This window comes from Somniosus microcephalus, chromosome 16 (assembly GCF_052327205.1).
Source record: "Somniosus microcephalus isolate GS21.2 chromosome 16, FLI_Smic_1.0, whole genome shotgun sequence".
Lineage (NCBI taxonomy): Eukaryota > Metazoa > Chordata > Chondrichthyes > Squaliformes > Somniosidae > Somniosus > Somniosus microcephalus.
In genome coordinates, this window is record NC_141002.1 from 106,701,882 (window position 1) to 106,722,172 (window position 20,291).

General features: G+C 49.7%; 1 protein-coding gene across 2 annotated transcripts in view; it reads left to right on the forward strand.

The window, feature by feature from the left end:
* Positions 1-11,110, forward strand: part of endouc (endonuclease, polyU-specific C) — a 50,562-nt gene extending 39,452 nt beyond the window's left edge. For both annotated transcript variants that reach the window (XM_086009692.1, XM_086009693.1), the window contains exons 6-7: positions 758-911; positions 8,372-11,110. In XM_086009692.1, coding sequence (XP_085865818.1) covers positions 758-911; positions 8,372-8,635 — 418 coding nt within the window. In that variant the 3' untranslated portion in view covers positions 8,636-11,110. The remainder of the gene's footprint in view (positions 1-757; positions 912-8,371) is intronic.
* Positions 11,111-20,291: the final 9,181 nt, after the last annotated feature.

Below are 20,291 nucleotides of genomic sequence, written 5' to 3' on the forward strand. Positions count from 1 at the left end.
CTTTCTCAGTGGGGGAGGGGTGGTAATCTGTCGGTGTGGGGGTGGGGGCGCATGCTATTGGCCAAGGCGGAGTTCTTGAAAAAATCCACAGGTGAGACAGCCCAAAGGTGTAAGCTGCAAATCTTTGGTCAGGGATTAGTTTAGCAGGAGTGCCCCATGACTCACTGAATTAAAGGCACACTCCACTACACTAATATGTCAGGCCGCAGATACCAGAGATCGTGCTGTGTGACCAGGTTGCGTGATTTTTGTTTTGGGGAAGATCGTGATCAAGTTAAAGACATTTCACTGGTTTCTGAGTTACTTGCAAAAGGTCATGTTCACATAATGGGCTTCGAGAAGGGACTTTGTGTAAAGCCACCAAGTGGCCAAGCTGTGGAAATGCAGGCAGACTCCAAACCACCCGTTTACAAGTACAGCCATTGTGCTGGGACCTAACGTTACGTGACATTTGACATAGCCAATCCCCACCGACAGACAGAACGGGAATTGTATGGAATTCCGGTCCCACCTATGGATTTTAACTAATGTTTGAACCTTCTGTTATGAACTATGCAGTTTTTACCATCTTTAAACTGGGAGGGGAGGAAGCTTGAGATGAGAAAAGGAGACATTACAAGTTTTTATTTTTGCTAGTGGGGCACTAGAACTGAAAAATTCTTCTCCTGGTGAATTTGAGCAGATTTCTTGATTTTCCAAAAGGTTTCTATTGATGGATCGATAATTGGCTGTTTGTTCACCTCTTTTCTTCCTGCAGGCGAGATTCTTCAGGGTTTGAGCATGTGTTTGTAGGAGAGACCAAACGAGGCAGACAGATCATGGGGCTGCACAACTGGGTCCAATTCTACCTGCAGGAGAAGCGCAACCACATTGATTACAAAGGCTTTGTGGCGAGGAAGGACAAGAGCAAGGTGTGAGCAACTACGCTTGATGTTCGGACATTCAGCCCCTCAAACCTGTCCCGCCATTCAGTGAGATCATGGCTGATCTGCGACCTAACTCCATGTATCCACCTTTGCTCCGTATCCCTTAATACCTTTGGTTAACAGAAAGCTATCAATCTCAGATTTAAGATTGACAATTGACCCAGCGTCAACTGCTGTTTGTAGAAGAGAGTTCCGAAACTTCTACCACCCTTTGTGTGTAGAGGTGTTTCCTAACTTCACTCCTGAATGACCTGGCCCTAAATTGGGGGCTATGTCCCCCTAGTCCCAGAATCCCCAGCCAGCGGAAATATTTTCTCTCCGTGTACCCTCCAACTCCATCACTGGAGCGAGGCCCTGTAGGAGCCCTGTGCCAGGATGTCACTGAATAAGAGCGTCCAAATCAATAAGCACAGTCCAGGGGGAGTCGGAGGCAGTTTGTGCCTATCAAGGTGAGGGGTTTCTGTTAACCTGTGGAGTGTTTACCCGCTCTTTTAACGGGTTATAGTTTCAGGTCCTCCCCCTTATTGAATGGTGTTTATCCGACACACCAGAATTCCCTGTACATTGGCTACACAAAGTGTTTAAACCTCAGTGAAGTCTTTGTGTTTGCTGTGCTATCTCCTTGTTTGAGTGAGAATGTTAGATCACAAGCAGTTTTATAGTCTTGCCGCTGAGGTGTAAGGCAAGCACATTGTCACCTGATCCTCATCGGGGCAAGATCGCATCTTCACCCAGTCTCTTCAAGCTGGATTTTGCCCCATGTCCCAGAGATGGACAGTTAATGCCATATCACGCTGCCCTGCATACTTTGATTCTAATTTTTCTGAAGCTCGCTTGGAGAATTGCCACAAAAAATTTCAAGTCTGGAAATGGGGCCAACAGGACAACTTCACTGAGTGTCCACTCTAGTTGGCCAAGCTGTAGATCTAGACAGCATTCCTGGTGACTGATACTTGACTTGATTATATTGATGAGAAATGTCTTGACCCAGTCTTATCTGTTTTCAGGAATTGCCTGATAGAGTATTTGTGTTTTGAGTGACTGGCTCCACGATAGTGCAGCTCTGTAGCTGGAGCTTCACCACAATCCATCCTTGTCATTGAGTATATTCAAGGCTGAGATCGATAGATTTTTGGAATCGAGGGATATGGGGATCGGACAGGAAGGTGGAGTTGAGGTCGATGATCAGCCATGATCTTATTAAATGGTGGAGCAGGCTCGAGGGGCCGAATGGCCAATTCCTGCTCCTAATTCTTATGTTCTTATGAGGCAGAAAGCACGGATTCACGAACATACGAAAATGCCAGACAGGAAAGGGCGCTCTGGTCCATTGAGCCTGTCCCACTGTATTGTGATCATCTTGTGCACCTCATCGGCAGCCCATGTGATCTCCTGGGAGAGGCAAACAAAAGATCAAGACCTGGGCCAAATTGAGGGGGGGTGGAATTGTGGAAAATTCCTCTCCAACCCCTTAACTAGTCCAGGAGACCACTCTGGCCCTGAATTCCCTGCAGTACCGACCTCTTGTACAAGGTGATCTCCGCCCCAGCCAGAAACCGGTCCAGCTCTTGCTTGAAGGAATTCAGCAAATCAGCATCCACCACACGAGCCAGCCGGCCTGTTCCAGAGGTCCACCGTTCTCTGGGAGAAGAACCACCTCCCTGACATCTCGCCTAGATCTGGCCTTGCACAACCTGAGAGCGTGACCCCTGATGCTCCCTAACCTATTCAGTGGAAATAATTGGTCTACACAAACACAACCTAGTCCCTTCATTATATTATAAACCTCGATCAAATTGCCCCTTGAGTCTACACTTCTCTAAAGTGTCGATTCCCAGCTCTTTGAGTCTATCTGGGCCACTTGGGTGTTTTAAATGGGGAATCAATCTTGCGACCAAATGTCCCGAGTCACACCACAAACAGTCGCACTAGATAATCGTAATTGCTTAAGATAATTATTCCCAGTTATTTATATTTTTTTGGAACAATATTTTTGTAAAGTGTCAGCCGTGGCCCAGTGGGCAGCACTCTCGCCTCTGAGTCAGAAGGTTGTGAGTTCAAGACCCACTCCAGAGACTTGAGCACAGAATCCAGGCCGACACTCCCAATGCGATACTAAGGGAGTGCTGCACTGTCGGAGGTGCCCTCTATCAGATGAGACGTTAAACCCAGGCTCCGTCTGCTCTCTCAGGTGGACGTAAAAAATCCCACGGCCGCTATTTCGAAGAAGAGCAGGGGAGTTCTCCCTGGTGTCCTGGGCCAATATTTATCCCTCAATCAACATCCCTAAAACAGATTGGGCCAGAAATTTGGGTCCAAATGCGTGAGTACGGTCGGGGTACTCACGCATCTGGCCGGTGGAAATGCCGGCGTTCAGCATGCACAGCGCATGTGGGGAACGCCGGCATTTCCAGTCCTCTGAACGAAGGGGTTCAGAGGCACAGCGCATGCGACTGCACAGGCAGCGCTTGCGCAGTGAACTTCGTCGATTTCATTCATGGATTCAGTGAGGGTAAGTCCTTACAAGTTACACTTGAAAAAAGCATGTGTAAAGTTGTTCCAAGGCTGCGGAGGAAGATATATTTTATCGTGGAGCTTCTGAAAGGCAATATTTTTGTTTGGGAAAGGGAGGGAAGTTATTTTAAGAAATTTTAAGTAAGTTTTAAAGTTAAAATTTTTTTTTTTTTAAACGGGTTTTCAGAACGGTAGGTAGAAGGAGCAATTGTGGCTGTGTGAATTGAATGTGAAAATGAGTGTTCTAAAATGAGTAATGTAACATTTCCAGCACTTTTAAGAAAGAAACTTTTCATCAGTAATAAGTAATTATGTATGTATGTCCGCATATATTCCTTTACGTATATGTATGTATGTTTTATATTCCTTTACTTATGTATATGAATGTATGTTTTTAATTATGATTTTCCAATAAGTTACTTTCTCTGAAAGTCATAATTAAATAATACATTCATACACATAAGTAAAGGAATATATACATAACACGCAAAGGAATATATACAGACATACATACTTTCAGAAGCTCCACGATAAGAAATATCTTCCTCCGCAGCCTCTGGAGCAACTGTACCCATGCTTTTTTCATGTGTAAGTTGTAAGGACTTGACCTCACTGAAAGCATGAATGAAAGCGGCGAATTTTACTGCGCACGCGCTGCCTGTGCAGTCGCACGCGTTCTGCCTCTGAACCCCTTCGTTCAGAGGACAGGAAATGCCAGTTTTCCCCGCATGCGCTGTGCATGCTGAAAACCGGCATTTCCTCCGGCCAGACGCGTAAGTACCCCAACCGTACTCGCGCATTTGGAAGGGAATTACTGGGCCAACATTTTACATGTCAATAAAATGAAAAATTTAACAATTGCACGATTTGCCCCCTCGCATCTGCGACTGAGGGTCCAAGGAGGTGCATTGCGCAAGAGGTCATCGTCGTACGTATCCTCACACTGTTCCCTTTCAGGAACTGTATGAAGTGGTGGAAGGATTTATGGCCGTGATTAACGCTCATTCCGTGACCGTAACCATCTTTGAACCAGCCATTAGGGTGGTTAGTCCTATGGCGTGAGGGTTTTACGGGCTCCCACAACCCATCTGAGGGGGGGGGCCACCCACACCCACGGACGCAAGTATCCCGCTGGATGTCCACCCAGAATTTATAGTTGGAGCTCCGACTCCACTTGCCGGGACTGTCTGGAGTGGGGTTCGAAACCCTACTCCTTCTGGCCCAGCGGCGGGGATGCTTACTGCTACGCAAAAGGCCCACTCCGCACATAAGGTGACACCCATACGTTTCCTGCGCCTTTTCCCTCCCTGTGACTGGAGCCCTATGCTGCCACTTGAAAGACCAAGCTATCATCTGCCCTTTTTGCGGCGCCTTTGACTTCTCATTACCAATGATGAGCAGGCGCTGCGCCTCCACCTCCTTGAGGAGATTGCTGAGGTCATCATCAGTTCAATTGTGAGTTCTTTTAATGCCGTGAATTGTGCTCATTCCAGCCATTTCACGTTGCTAATCGGATTGGGCCTTTGGCATAGCGGTAGGATCCCCGCCGCTGGGCCAGATCAGGGTAGGGTTTCGAACCCCGCTCCAGACAGTCCCGGCAAGTGGAGTCGGAGCTCCGGCTCTAAATTCTGGGTTGACATCCAGTGGGATATTTGCGTCCGTGGGTGTGGGTGGCCCCCCCTCCTTGTATAGCTTGTGGGAGCCCGTAAAACCCTCCCGCCATAGGACTAACCGCCCTAATGGCTGGTTCAAAGATGGTTACGGTCACGGAATGAGCGTTAATCATGGTCATAAATCCTTCCACCACTTCATACAGTTCCCCAAAGGGAACAGTGTGAAGACACGTATGACGACGACATTGCTAAATAAATAAATGGAATTAAAAAAATTCTTTTAGGGCTTTTAAAATCTTTAAATTGCTTTAATTCTGTTTAAAACCACTTCAGATTCTTCAAAATAATGTAAACGTTTTTAAAAGTTAATAAAAGTTACCAAAATCTTCAAAAAACTTCCAAAAACCTATTTAAACTGCTGCTTTGCATGTAAAAATGCTTAGCAGCTTGGCAGAAACATTGGGGGGGTGTCCTGTTAAACTGAGACCTCAAGGGGCGTGTCTCAGTTGCACAGTGCGCTACTGGCTTCGCGCTGGCTGCACTCCTGGGCGGCGTGACGTCATACGCTGCCCGGGATTCTTCTTTTTCAAAATCGAATTCCAGGCGTCTCTGGAGGTCAACGGCCAGCGCGTCGGGTAAGTGCATATCGGGGCCTTGCACGCGCGGCAAGCCCCCGATCTGAATTTCTGGCCCATTATCTGTTCGTTATCTCATTGCTGTTTGTGGGAGCTTGCTCTACGCAAATTGGCTGCCACGTTTCCTACATTACAGCAGTGACTACCCTTCAAAAAATACTTCATTGGCTGTAAAGCTCTTTGGGACGTCCTGAGGCCGTGAAAGGATCTGTAGAAATTCAAGTCTTTTTCTTTTTCTCTGACCCCAGTGCAAAATGAAGCTTCTGCAGCAACACAAAACCAAACCTCATTCCAAACGTCATTGGTTCTGAAGGTTTTTATATAATGGTACAAATTGGATGAAACTGACTTTTATTTAAAAGGAAAATAAAGTTATTTAATTTTTGTTTTGCTGCTCGTGTCTCGCAGTTGTTTGCAAATGTTTTTCCTGGTTGTCTTGTGAGTGGGGGTCAGTCTGGGTAACTGTAGTTTGTACAGAAGGAAGGCGGAAACTTCAACACCCTCCTCTCACACACAGACTGTCCATCAGAAGCCGAGGCCCAGGTGTAGGTTTAACTCATGCCTCCCGCTACAGGCAGGAGGGCAGCTTTATGTGGGGAAAATACTTTCAGGCATTTCTGACAGGATAGATCAGTCTGGTGACTTTTTTTGTTGTAAATGTTCTAACTGTGAAGGAAGAAAATGACATGAAAATGTGAAGAAGAAATGATTTGAGTGATTTGATCAGTTTTGTGGCATTTCTTGGTTCATGAACGGTTCTGGGGGTGGGTGGGGAGAATCATCGTGCCTGTACCAGCTCGTTGAACGAGCTCTCCAATTAGTCCCACGCCCCCTGCTCTTTCTCCATAGCCCTGCAAAATTTTCCCCTTGAAGTATTTACCCAATTCCCTTTTGAAAGTTATTGTTGAATCTGCTTTCAGGCAGCGCGTTCCAGATCACAAGAACTTAGAAACATAGAAGATAGGAGCAGCAGTAGGCCATTCGGCCCCTCGAGCCTGCTCCGCCATTTAATGAGATCATGGCTGATCATCCAAACTCAGTACCCTGTCCCTGCCTTCTCCCCATATCCCTTAATCCTTTTAGCCTTAAGAAATATATCTAACTCCTTCTTGAATATATTTAATGAATTGACCTCAACCGCCTTCTGTGGTAGAGAATTCCACAGGTTCACCACTCTCTGGGTGAAGAAATTCCTCCTCTGTCCTAAATGGCTTACCCCTTATCTTTAGACTGTGACCCCTGGTTCTGGACTCCCCCGCCATCAGGAACATCCTTCCTGCATCCAGTCTGTCTAGTCCTGTCAGAATTTTATAAGTTTCAATGAGATCCCCTCTCATTCTTCTAAACTCCAGCGAGTATAAGCCCAATCGACCCAATCTCTCCTCATACGTCATTCCTGCCATCCCAGGTATCAGCCTGGTGAATCTTCGCTGCACTCCCTCCATGGCAAGAACATCCTTCCTCAGATAAAGCGACCAAAACTGCACACAATACTCAAGGTGTGGTCTCACCAAGGCCCTGTACAACTGCAGCAAGACATCCTTGTTCCTGTACTCAAACCCTCTCGCTACGAAGGCCAACATACCATTTGCCTTCTTAACTGCCTGCTGCACCTGCATGCTTACCTTCAGCGACTGGTGCTCAAGGACACCCAGGCCTCGTTGCACTTCCCCTTCTCCCAACTTGCTGTGTAGATTTTTCTTCCTCGTTTCCCCTCTGGTTAGTGCTCTTGCAGAGAGCGGCACAGGCTCGACGGGCCGAATGGCCTCCTCCTGTGCTGTAACCATTCTATTGTTCTTCTGCCAATTATCTTAAACCTGTGTCCTCTGGTTACCGACCCTCCCGGCACACTTTAGTTTTCGCAGGTACTTTTTTTTGCTGTTTCTTTCACATTTAGGCAGTATCTTTGATTGGCTCAAATAATAACAGATAAATTATGAATTGTATATTTTTTCTCTCTGACCGTGTGTGGTTTTTAAAAGTCTGGCGCTACAATCACAGACTAGGTGCGAAGGTTTGAAAGAAAGACTTGCATTTCTATAGCGTCTTTCATGATCAAAGTGCTTCACAGCCAGTTAAATACTTTTTATTTGAAGTGTAGTCACTGTTGTAATGTAAGAAACACAGCAGCCAATTTTCACACAGCAAGATCCCACAAACAGCAATGTGATAATGACCAGATAATCTGTTTTTAGTGATGTTGATTAAGGGATAAATATTGGCCAGGACACCGGGGAGAACTCTTCTTCAAAGTAGCGTCCTGGCAGGGCAGAGGGGGCCTTGGTTTAATGTCTCATCTGAAAGACGGCACCTCCGACAGTGCAGCAGTCCCTCAGCACTGCACTGGGAGTGTCAGCCTAGACCTTTGTGTTCAAGTCTCGTAGAGTGGAGATTGAACCCTCGACCTTCTGACTCCGAGGTGAGAGAGTGCTGCCCACTGATCAGCCTGACAAACTTGAATTCTGTAGACATCGGGTTGATGCTGAAGCGCCCTCGTGTTCTGACTCTCTGCTGCTGCTCCTTCACACTATTGGCCTCGGGACCTGTTTCAGGCTGGTCCCACCCAGCAATGCCAGCAGCTCGTAGATTTTCCAGTAAGGTAGAATATTATCGAACGAGGGTTGGGGTATCTTGTGTGTTGTCAAGTGGAATCTGACTTTTTTTCTTTTGGTGTTTTGCACAGCCTGATGAAGATGATCACGTCTTGAACCTGCAGTTCAGCTGGAAGACGATGGTGAAACCGGTGGGCAGCTCCTTTATTGGAGTGAGCCCCGAGTTCGAGTTTGCTCTCTACACCATCTGCTTCCTCCAGTCGCAGGCCAAGATGTCACGGGAGCTGGTGATGGTGGACGAATACCATTTGCAAATCGTCGTGTATCGCCACGGAAAGTACATCGGAACATCGTACCCCATCCTGCTGAGCAGCAACAACATGCCCTTGGATTGAGCCTCTGGGAGTCCCAGTAAAGCACAGTGTTATTTACAGTCTGATCAGGGTCTGCAGAATTAGCATCCGTCCAATCAGTAGGCTGTACTTAATGCTGCAATGTTTTTATCATTGTGATCTGTTCCTGAAGTCCGTGCCTGTCTTGCACTAAATTACTGCAAATTTCACGAAGGTGCCTTGTTGGGAAACCTCAACCAGTGCTCTCCCTCTCCCTCCCTTCCTCTCTCTCTGTCCCTCCCTCTCTCCCTCTCCCTCTTTCACTCTCTCCCTCTCCCTCCCTCTCTCTCTCACCCCATCCCTCTCCCTCTCTCTCCCTCCTCCTCCTCCCTCTCCTCCTCCCTCTCCCTCCTCCTCTTCCCTCTCCTCCTCCTCCCTCTCCCCCTCCTCCTCCTCCCTCTCCCTCCTCCCTCCCGCTCTCTCCCTCTCCCTCTCCCCCTCAACTCAAAGCCAGTATCTGATTGAAAAATCAAATAGCCTTTTTATGTAGTTCAATGCTCTGAATAGAACTGGTTTCAAAAGTTGTCTCCATTTCTCGTTGCCCCCCTCCCTTTCCCAAAAACAACACATTCCACACATCCTTTTATCAATGGGGCTGATTTTTCGAGTTGCAGGATTTTATTCGCTCAGGTTTTGTTTAATGATGATGCTACAGTTCTGAAACTTCCAGAAACTGTGGTATAAAATATAAGATCATCGTACACTCTGTGACCTCCTGATAAAGCAGTGCCACCCGCTGATCACTTTTGCTATTAAAATCCTGGATTGAAAGATTGTCGCCTCATTGAGACTGGGGAGATTGCTAATGTAAAAATCCTAATGATGACAAAGCACCACATTTTAATAGTATTTTTTCATCTATCAATCTCTTGTAACCAGTTGGATTAGAAATTTTTCTTTGGTGATTGAACAGTTTATGTGGTTCTGAAGGCTGTGATTCAAATTGTTTCGCAGGTTTAAGTGAAGTCGGTGCTTTTTATAAAACATCTGAATTGGCAGCTTTACATTTTCAGATCAATCTGATGTGAAACTCTGCCCGATTCTAACCTGGGAGGAAAGCGTTCTCTCCATTGCCCCCTCGGGGTTCTACAAATCTAAAACTGAACACCCACAGCCCTTCAAAGAAACATCCGTTTGTGTTCTAACTATTGACGAGCATTTGCTTTTAGCTTCATTTCCTTTATCTGCCTTAACCAAAGTAGTCAGTGCTTTAAGGGTTAACCCTGCTTCAATACTCTGTGTTTCTGCACTCCTTATATTAGTATTAATTAATGGAATTATTTGTATTCACTATGTTGGAATGGTTTTAAAAACGCACATTTTTTTGATATTTCAGTTTGATCTTTGAAAATAACTCTAGTTTTATTTGTTTTTTGGTCTCCAGACATAAAGTTTTTCATCCGGTCTCGTTTGGCCCTTTCTCAGACTCTGGGGCGCCGTCGATGGTTAACTAGAAACGTGTAAGAAACATTTCCCTCGGAGCCGCTCCCAGAGTTTGCGACCAAGTTAGGGCGGAAGCAGCTCGGAGGGAATTCCCTTAGTGTTCGGTGGGGGGGGGGGAGGATTTTACACCAGCACAATCTGGGATCATTGAAACTGTCCGTCTGATCAGACCTTTCAGTAACTTCTGATCCCAAGTGCCGGCCCTCCAGGGATTGCTGAGGTTCGAAGCCATTTCTGAGGTTTAGTTTTAGATAAAGATGAGAAGGGCTTGTGTTTAAAGGTGCTCAGTGGGGGGGGGGGGTTTACATCAAGCTCAGGGCTGCTCACACAACAGCACAAAAAACGTGTTCGATTTTCAGGGTTTTGGAAATCCCTTCTCTGCACCGACGACAGCGGTTCTGCTCCTCCCACAATCCCAGGACTCGCTGATTCTCACTCCTGAACTACACCAAGAAAAGGTTCAAATCTCTGCTTGCTGGGAAAACCGCTTCGAATCTGTTCATTGAAGATGTTTCCAAAAAAAACACCTTTTTTTAATAGTTCTGATTTTCAGTTGCAATTAAATGTCTGTAACTTTCCTCGTTTTTATATTTGTTTATTTCCTTTTTTATAAAAACTTTACGCTTGTAACGTTCAGTTTTTGTTTTCCTAAAAGAGATGATTTAATACGATCTGCAAATTTATCCCACCCGAATCCTTAACGTCCGCTGTATATTCCAGCCTGCGCTGTTTGTATACCGGCGCTAACCTGAAACGGGTTAATTCTGGAGTAAAATTAATGAACACTGGAATCCGTTAATTGTTGGTAAATTGCAATTTCTACCTTCCTGATCCAAGTGGTAAATGATACAAGAGTTCTTTTTATTACCATGTGATGGGCTTTGTTGTCACGTGGCCTTAATTTCTCAAAGTTCTACAGAACTGTGGAATACAAATTAAAGTTTATTTTGTGCAAGTAGTAATAGTTCGCTTTATGCAATGCATGTTCTCCTTTTTATAACATATCAGCCTGAAATAAAGTTTACTATAAATACATGACTTTTGACAAGTTTTTAATTTTTTGACTACTGTCAGTCATTCCAAAAATTATTGGACACCAACAGGCCAAGATAGTGGTCACGTGTCATGGCCCCCCAAGATAGTGGTCACGTGTCATGGCCCCCCAAGATGGTCACAACCTGATAGAGTTTGCCTCCATGTTGTGCCTCGGTTCCTCTGGACAGCTCAAAATCCCTCACAACTGATAAACTACTTTTTGAACTGCTGACACACCCCATCCACCACCTTAAACATTCACTCCCTCCACCACCGGTGTACCGTGGCTGCAGTGTGTACCATCTACAAGATGCAGTGCAGCAACTCGCCAAGGCTTCTTCGGCAGCACCTCCCAAACCCGCGACCTCTTCCACCTAGAAGGACATGGGCAGCAGGCGCATGGGAACACCACCACCTCCAAGTTCCCCTCCAAGTCACACACCATCCTGACTGGGAAGTATATCGCCAATCCTTCATTGTCGCTGGGTCAAAATCCTGGAACTCCCTCCCTAACAGCACTGTGGGAGCACCTTCACCACACGGACTGCAGCGGTTCAAGAAGGCGGTACACCACCAGCTTCTCAAGGGCAATTAGGGATGGGCAATAAATGCTGGCCTTGCCAGCGACGCCCACATCCCAGGAACGAATAAAAAAAAAGTTATACTGCCAAATGGTGCAGCCAATTTGCACACAGCAAGATCCCACTAACAGTAAATGAGATGGCTGAGCAGTTCCTCTGTTTTTGGTGGTTTTGTTTGAGGAGAAATGTTGGCTGGGACATCAGGAAAACTCTTTTCTCTTTGAGTCATCTTCTATCTTTTATGTCCAGCTGAACAGGCAAGTTGGATGCTGGTTTAACAGCCCATCCAGAAAAATGGCACCTCCAACAATGCAGCACTCCTTCAGTACTGCCCCTCCGACAGCTGGAGTCCCTCAGTACTGCCGCTCCGACAGTGCGGCGCTCCTTCAGTACTGCCCCTCCGACAATGCGGCGCTCCCTCAGTACTGCCCCTCCGACAGTGCAGCAGTCCCTCAGTACTGCCCCTCCGACAGTGCAGCGCTCCCTCAGTACTGCCCCTCCGACAGTGCAGCACTCCCTCAGTACTGCCCCTTCGACAGTGCAGCGCTCCCTCAGTACTGCCCCTCCGACAGTGCAGCACTCCCTCAGTACTGACCCTCCGACACTGTAGCGCTCCCTCAGTACTGCCCCTCCGACAGTGCAGTGCTCCCTCAGTACTGCCCTTCCGGCAGTGCAGCGTTCCCTCAGTACTGATCCTCTGACAGTGCGGCGCTCCCTCAGTACTGCCCCTCCGACAGTGCAGCGCTCCCTCAGTACTGCCCCTCCGACAGTGTAGCACTCCCTCAGTACTGCCCCTCCGAAAGTGCAGCGCTCCCTCAGTACTGCCCCTCAGACAGTGCGGCGCTCCCTCAGTACTGCCCCTCCGACAGTGCAGCGCTCCCTCAGTACTGCCCCTCAGACAGTGCGGCGCTCCCTCAGTACTGACCCTCCGACAGTGCAGCACTCCCTCAGTACTGACCCTCCGACAGTGCAGCACTCCCTCAGTACTGCCCCTCCGACAGTGCGACGCTCCCTCAGTACTGCCCCTCCGACAGTGCAGCACTCCCTCAGTACTGCCCCTCCGACAGTGCGACGCTCCCTCAGTACTGCCCCTCCGACAGTGCAGCACTCCCTCAGTACTGCCCCTCTGACAGTGCAGCACTCCCTCAGTACTGACCCTCCGACAGTGCAACGCTCACTCAGTACTGACCCTCCGACAGTGCGGCGCTCCCTCAGTACTGCCCCTCTGACAGTGCGGCGCTCCCTCAGTACTGACCCTCCGACAGTGCAGCACTCCCTCAGTACTGACCCTCCGACAGTGCGGCGCTCCCTCAGTACTGACCCTCCGACAGTGCAGCACTCCCTCAGTACTGCCCCTCCGACAGTGCAGCACTCCCTCAGTACTGACCCTCTGACAGTGCAGCACTCCCTCAGTACTGACCCTCCGACAGTGCAGCACTCCCTCAGTACTGACCCTCCGACAGTGCGGCGCTCCCTCAGTACTGCCCCTCTGACAGTGCAGCACTCCCTCAGTAATGACCCTCTGACAGTGCAGCGCTCCCATTACTGCACTAGGGGTGTCAACCAAGATTATGTGCTCAAAGGTCTGGAGTGTGCTTGAACCCAGGACCTTGAAATTGAGCCAAGCTGGAGCTGCAAGGCCTGATGCTGTTGAAGAGTTCGGTGAGGGCCTCGATCCCCATTCCATGGTATCTTTCTGTTGATGGGATGTTGAGGGTCTTTATGATCTGCTGAACCACTTCATACTGCCAAGTAAATTCTGTCTGCTCCGGGACTGTTTTTAAGGACCTTATAACATTCCTGATCTGTTGCTGTTGAAGTGTAACAGTTGGAACCATTTTTACATAAATTACGGCACAGAATCAGGCCATTCGGCCCAACCGGTCCGTGCCGGTGTTTCTGCTCCACACGAGCCTCCTCCCACCCTCTTCATCTCACCCCATCAGCATATCCTTCTATTCCTTTTTCCCTCATGTACTTATCGAGTTTCCCTTTAAATGTATCTCTGCTATTCGCCTCAACCACTCCCTGTGGTAGCGAGTTCCACATTCTCACCACGCTCTGGGTAAAGAACATAAGACGTAGGAGCAGGAGTCGGTCATTGGGCCCCTCGAGCCTGCTCCGCCATTCAATAAGATCATGGCTGATCTGATCTTGGCCTCAACTCCACTCCCCTGCCTGCTCCCCATAACCCTCGACTCCCTTACCTTTCAAAAATCTGTCTGTCTCCACCTTAAATATATTCAGTGACCCAGCCTCCACAGCTCTCTGGGGAAGAGAATTCCAAAGATTCTCGACCCTCTGAGAGAAGAAATTCCTCCTCATCTCCATTTTAAATGGGTGCCCCCTTATTCTGAAATTATGCCCCCTAGTTCTAGATTCCCCCACGAGGGAAACATAGAAGATAGGAGCAGGAGTAGGCCATTCGGCCCTTCGAGCCTGCTCCGCCATTCAATGAGATCATGGCTGATCATCCAAATTCAGTACCCTGTCCCTGCCTTCTCCCCATTTCCCTTGATCCCTTTAGCCTTAAGAAATATATCCAACTCTTTCTTGAATATATTTAATGAACTGGCCTCCACCGCCCTCTGTGGCAGAGAATTCCACAGGTTCACCACTCTCTGGGTGAAGAAATTCCTCCTCATTTCAGTCCTAAATGGCCTACCCCTTATCCTTAGTCTATGATCCCATGTTCTGGACTCCCCGACCATCGGGAACATCCTTCCAGCATCTAGTCTGTCCAGGCCTGACAGAATTTTATAGGTTTCGATGAGATCCCCTCTCATTCTTCTAAACTCCAGTGAGTATAAGCCCAATCGACACAATCTCTCCTCATACGTCATTCCTGTCAGCCTGGTGAATCTTCGCTGCACTCCTTCCATGGCAAGAACGTCCTTCCTCAGATAAGGTGACCAAAACTGCACACAATACTCAAGGTGCGGTCTCACCAAGGCCCTGTACAACTGTAGCAAGACATCCTTGTTCCTGTACTCGAACCCTCTTGGTACGAAGGCCAACATTCCATTTGCCTTCTTAACCGCCTGCTGCACCTGCATGCTTACCTTCAGTGACTGGTGCACAAGAACACCCAGGTCTCTTTGCACTTCCCCTTCTCCCAATCTATTGCCATTCAAATAATAATCTGCCTTCCTGCTTTTGCCACCAAAGTGGATAACCTCACATTTATCCACATTACAGTGCATTTGCCATGTTTCTGCCCAATCACCCAACCTGTCCAAATCGTACTGGAGTTTCATGACCTCCTCCTCACAGCATACCCTCCCACCCAGCTTTGTGTCGTCTGCAAATTTGGAGATATTACATCCAATTCCCTTGTCCAGATCATTAATATATATTGTGAACAGCTGGGGTCCTAGCACCGATCCTTGCGGTACCCCACTAGTCACTGCCTGCCACTCAGAAAACGACCCATCTCTGCATCTAACCTGTCAAGTCCCTTCAGAATCTTATGGCCTAGAAATTCAGTTTGTTGCGCCAGCCGTTAGCGCCTTAGGAGGAGTAGATGGCGAGCGCTAGGCGGCTAGCGCCCGGGCGCAGCGCGAACTGCGCCTCGCCCCAACTTCACTAGAGATTTAGCGGCGGCGCAAAGTCTTTGCGCGCGCTCAGCTGCGCGCGCAGATCATGATGTCATTTCCTCGTGCAACGCCCTTTGTGTGCCCCCAACCGGAAATTCAGTGGCGACGCCCCATTGTGCGCCTGGCGCCCCTAGCGACTGTTAGAGTGGAACGGTGCTCAGCCGATGCGGGGCGCGGGGCGCGCAAATTAAAGGGCACTCCTCCTGTAATATAAAAGGCTGCCATTTCGCAGCACTCCTTCTTGAGAAACGGATCTTTGGAGAGAGACCAAGGTAGATAGCTTTCTGCTTTGGCCCAACACTCGGACAGGTACTTCTGGCTTCAGGCCACAGCTTTCCACTAGTCTTTGCCTTCATTGACATCTCATTGTTTGCCAGCATATTATGGGGGCTGCAATGGGTGTCAACGCTGGCTTTCTCAATTACATCCAAAGGGCTCACAGACGCCGTGAGAGAGTGGCAGCCCTGGCTAGATGGAGAGGGGGCAACAGGCGTCGGCAAAGGAGGCCTTACCCACCCAGGGTATACCGCCAGCAGTTCTCCTATCTCAACATGTCTGAGGAGCAGTGTGTTCGGAGGCTGCGATTCAGAAGGGACGTGGTCACAGAGATCTGCCAGCTGCTTGGCGGTGATCTGCAGCCACAGCTGAGGAGCAGGACGTCTCTGTCGGTGGCAGTGAAGGTGACGGTGGCTCTCAACTTCTATGCCACCGGCTCCTTCCAATCCGCTACTGGGGACATTGCCAACATCTCCCAGTTCACCGTGCATTGCTGCATCCGCCAGGTGACCAATGCCCTTTTCAAAAGGAGACGTCAGTTCATCTCCTTCTCCATGGCCCTTGCCAAGCAGCAACAGCGTGCAATGGGCTTTGCAGCATTCGCGGGCTTCCCCATGGTGCAGGGCGCCATTGACTGCACGCATGTGGCTTTGCGGGCACCTCTGGAGAATGCCGAGGATTACCGCAACCGGAAGGGCTACCATTCGCTGAACGTCCAGCTGGTGTGTGACCACAGGCAGCTCATCCTAGCTGTCAATGCCCGCTTTCCAGGCAGCAGCCACGATGCCTTCATCCTGCGCCAGACTTCTGTGGCAGACATGTTCCAGGCACAGCCTCACCCACGAGGATGGCTTATCGGGGACAAAGGCTATCCTTTGTGTACCTGGCTGATGACCCCGCTCCGTGCGCCCAGCACCCCTGCTGAAGAGGGATACAACGAGAGCCATCAAGCGACCAGGAACATCATCGAACAAACAATCGGCGTCCTGAAGCAACGGTTCCGCTGTCTGGATCATTCCGGTGGAGCCCTACAGTATTCGCCGGAGCGAGTCTCCCATTTCGTGGTCGTTTGCTGCATGCTGTACAACCTGGCTATCCGCAGGACTCAGCCACTGCCACCACAGATTGGAGGACCACCGGAGGAGGAGGAGGAGGAGGAGGACCAGCACAGGAGGGAGGCAGAAAGTGCAAGGGCCGCCCGTCGCCGGCTTATTGAACGTCGGTTCTAGGCCCCCTCTCAGGGACTGGCTTGTGCCAATGTCAGCAGATGAATGTAGCCGCTCCACAAGCCCTCAGCCGAGCAGGGCAACCAGGACTTAACCAAAAAACCATGCACACTGCAATTTAACAGCAATAATTTATTGAAAACCTCTGCCCTTCCCACATTACATGCTCATGTGGAGAAGCCCCCTCCAAAAACACAAAACTACCAGTCTCGGCCTTACAAAAAGAAAGAAAGACACCAGTCTCGGCCTTACAAAAAGAAAGAAAGACACCAGTCTCGGCCTTACACAAAAACAACTGCACCAGTGTCGGCCTTACAACAAGCACCAGGCATTTGTGCATACCTCTACTTTTTGCCCTGCGAGGGCGATGCCTTGCGCATCCTTGCCTGGCCCCTGCCCGCCCTGCTGCTCCTCCTCAATGGGAGCCCAGTGGCTGCAGCAAGGCTGGGGGAAGGCTGCTGAGGGGCAGATGGCGAGACGGCAGATGCCCTTCGGGGTCGGCCTGCACCAGCTCTGGCCTTGGAGTGGCCGGCTGCTGACTGCTCCAACTCTGGCTGGGCGGCAGCAGTCTGTCCAGCAGCTTGTGGCAGCTGCAATGGTGGAGTGGCAGCGTCGGCTGCAGGAATGGTGGTAACCTGGCAGATCGCAGGTGCTCGCTGGTCGCCTGAGACATTTGCACTCGCACGGGCCAGCACTGCAGCATGCGCAGCAAACAGCTGAAGAACAGACTGCCCTGGCGATGCCTGGCTGATCCAGCGAGGGCGGCAGCAGTTAGTGCCCGTGTGGCCCTGGTCTGTGTCCGCATGACACCAGCCAGTGAATGGACGGCACGACTGAGCACTTGGCTAGAAGCCGACTGTGCTGCCGCGAAGTCCTGCAGACTCCTGGCCTGTGCTGCACTGAATAGTTCCAGACTCCTGGCCTGTGCTGCACTGAATTGTTGCAGACTCCTGGCCTGTGCTGCTCCGAATTGCTGGACACTCCTTGACAGAGACTCTATGGAGTCAGGCATCCTTGCCACTGCAGCCATGAGCTCAGTGTGCCTGCGCTCAGCCTGGACGGCCATTTCCTCTAGGAGGCGCACCTCCTCTGCACTCACCATCGCAGGACTGGAGGCCGCACTCACCCTCTGGGGAGAAGTCCGCCGAGCTTCCCCACCCCTCCCACGTTGCTGCAGGCCGCTGGGCCCCAGAGCTTCACTCTCCTCCGACCCTTCCCCCCGGCTCCCCTCCAGGGAAGACATGTCCCCTACATCGCCATGGGCTGGCGCGGCTGAGGGTGGCACTGATGGGCCGGCTTCCTCTTCCTCCTCCTCGTCTTCCGAAGGGCTGACAGTGGCAGCTTGAGGGCCCGCCTTCTCACCTGGCGATTCACCATCTGAAAGCAGGAATGCACAAGAGTAGCTTTAGAGTGAGGACAGGGCGGCAGCGAGGGAGGCATGAGTGGTGCCATTCACCGCATTGGTCGGACAGTGGCAAAGGATGCTGATCTGATGCGCAAGTGGAACGAGAGAGGTCCAAAAGGTGATGCCCTTACCATTGGTGCCCAGAACAGGGTCAGCATCTCCACTGGTGACGGGGCCAATCAGCCGGCCTACCATAATGCGCTCCACATGCTGGTCGAGGTCGGAGAGCTCTTTGAGGTCAGGACGGTTGCGCCGGTTGTGCGCCACCTTGGCCTGCAAGAGAAAGGACGGCCTCTAAGTACAGTGTGAAGCCCTGATCTTGTCTGCGCTGCCTCCCATGGTCGAATAGCTAGTACAGTGTGAAGCCCTGATCTTGTCTGCAATGCCTCCCATGGTCGAATAGCTTGGACAGTGTGTAAAGTGCTGAATGTGCAATTGATTTTCATGCCAGCCCCATAGCTGCTGGATGAGGGCTGGCCATTAGGGCTTTCAGGTCCCTTTGCCCATAATGTGAGGTGCACATGCAAGGATGAGGAGGACAATGGAAAGCGTACTCACCCTGACAACCCGAGTGAGGTCGTTGAACTTCTTTCGGCATTGCACAGGAGTCCTGGCAACCACGCTGTTGGAAGACACCCTGTTGGACACCTCCCTCCAGGCTTTCCGGTAGGCGCTGGGCAGCGGCCTCTTGCCACCTTCTGGGAACAAAACATGGCGCCTGCGCTCCACTCCGCCAACCAGCAGCCTCAGGTCACCGTCGCTGAAGCGCTGCGCTCTCTCCCTGGCCTTCTCCATAGTCCTGGGCGTTGTACAGGTGAAGCTGAAGTGGTCAGGCCTAGGTTGGGGGCTGCAATGTGCAGGGCGTGGCAGGCAAACAAATCCACCCTCCCCCTTTAAGAGCTGACCAGCGCCAGAGTGTCTGCCGTCAATCAAGAACTCGCCGCACCTGCGCTGCGCCCGGCCTCGGGGGTATCGCTCAGCACCGCCGGCTTAGCGCCTAAAGATAGTCGTGCATCGCCTGTTTTAGCGCAGCAGCAACCTCTTGGGGCGATGCGACTGAATATCGGCGAAGGGGGTGCGACTTTGCACCGGGCGCAAACTTTAGCGGCCGCCCGACTTTACCGCCCCAAAAGTGGCTATACTGAATTTCTAGGCCTATATGTTTCAATAAGATCCCCTCTCATTCTTCTAAACTCCAATGAGTATAGGCCCAATCTACTCAACCTTTCTTCATAAGACAACCCCTTCATCTCCGGAATCAACCTCGTGAACCTTCTCTGAACTGCCTTCAATGCAAGTATATCCTTCCTTAAATAAGGAGACCAAAACTGTACGCAGTACTCCAGGTGTGGTCTCACCAATACCCTGTACAGTTGTAACAGGACTTCCCTACTTTTATACTCCATTCCCTTTACAATAAAGGCCAACACTCCATTTGCCTTCCTAATTACTTGCTGTACCTGCATGCTAACTTTTTCTGATTCATGTACAAGGACCCCCAGATCCATCTATACCACAGCATTTTGTAATCTCTCCCCATTTAAATAATAATTTGCTTTTTTATTCTTTTATTTTTCCTATCAAAGTGGATAACCTCACATTTTCCCACATTATACTCCATCTGCCAGATTTTTGCCCACTCACTTAGCCTATCGATATCCCTTTGGAGATTCTTTGCGTCCTCCACACAATTTGCTTTCCCACCTATCTTTGTATCATCAGCAAATTTGGCTACAATACACTCAGTCCCTTCACCCAAGTCATTAATATAGATTGTAAATAGTTGAGGCCCCAGCACTGATCCCTGCGGCACCCCACTAGTTACAGTTTGCCAACCTGAAAATGACCCATTTATCCCGACTCTCTGCTTTTTGTTAGTTAGCCAATCCTTTATCCATGCTAATATATTACCCCCAACCCCGTGAGCTCTTATCTTGTGTAGTAACCTTTTATGTGGCACCTTATTGATTGCCTTCTGGAAATCCAAATACACAACATACATAGATACATAGATACATAGAGATAGGAACAGGAGTAGGCCATTTGGCCCTTCGAGCCTGCTCCGCCATTCAATGAGATCATGGCTGATCTTCGTCT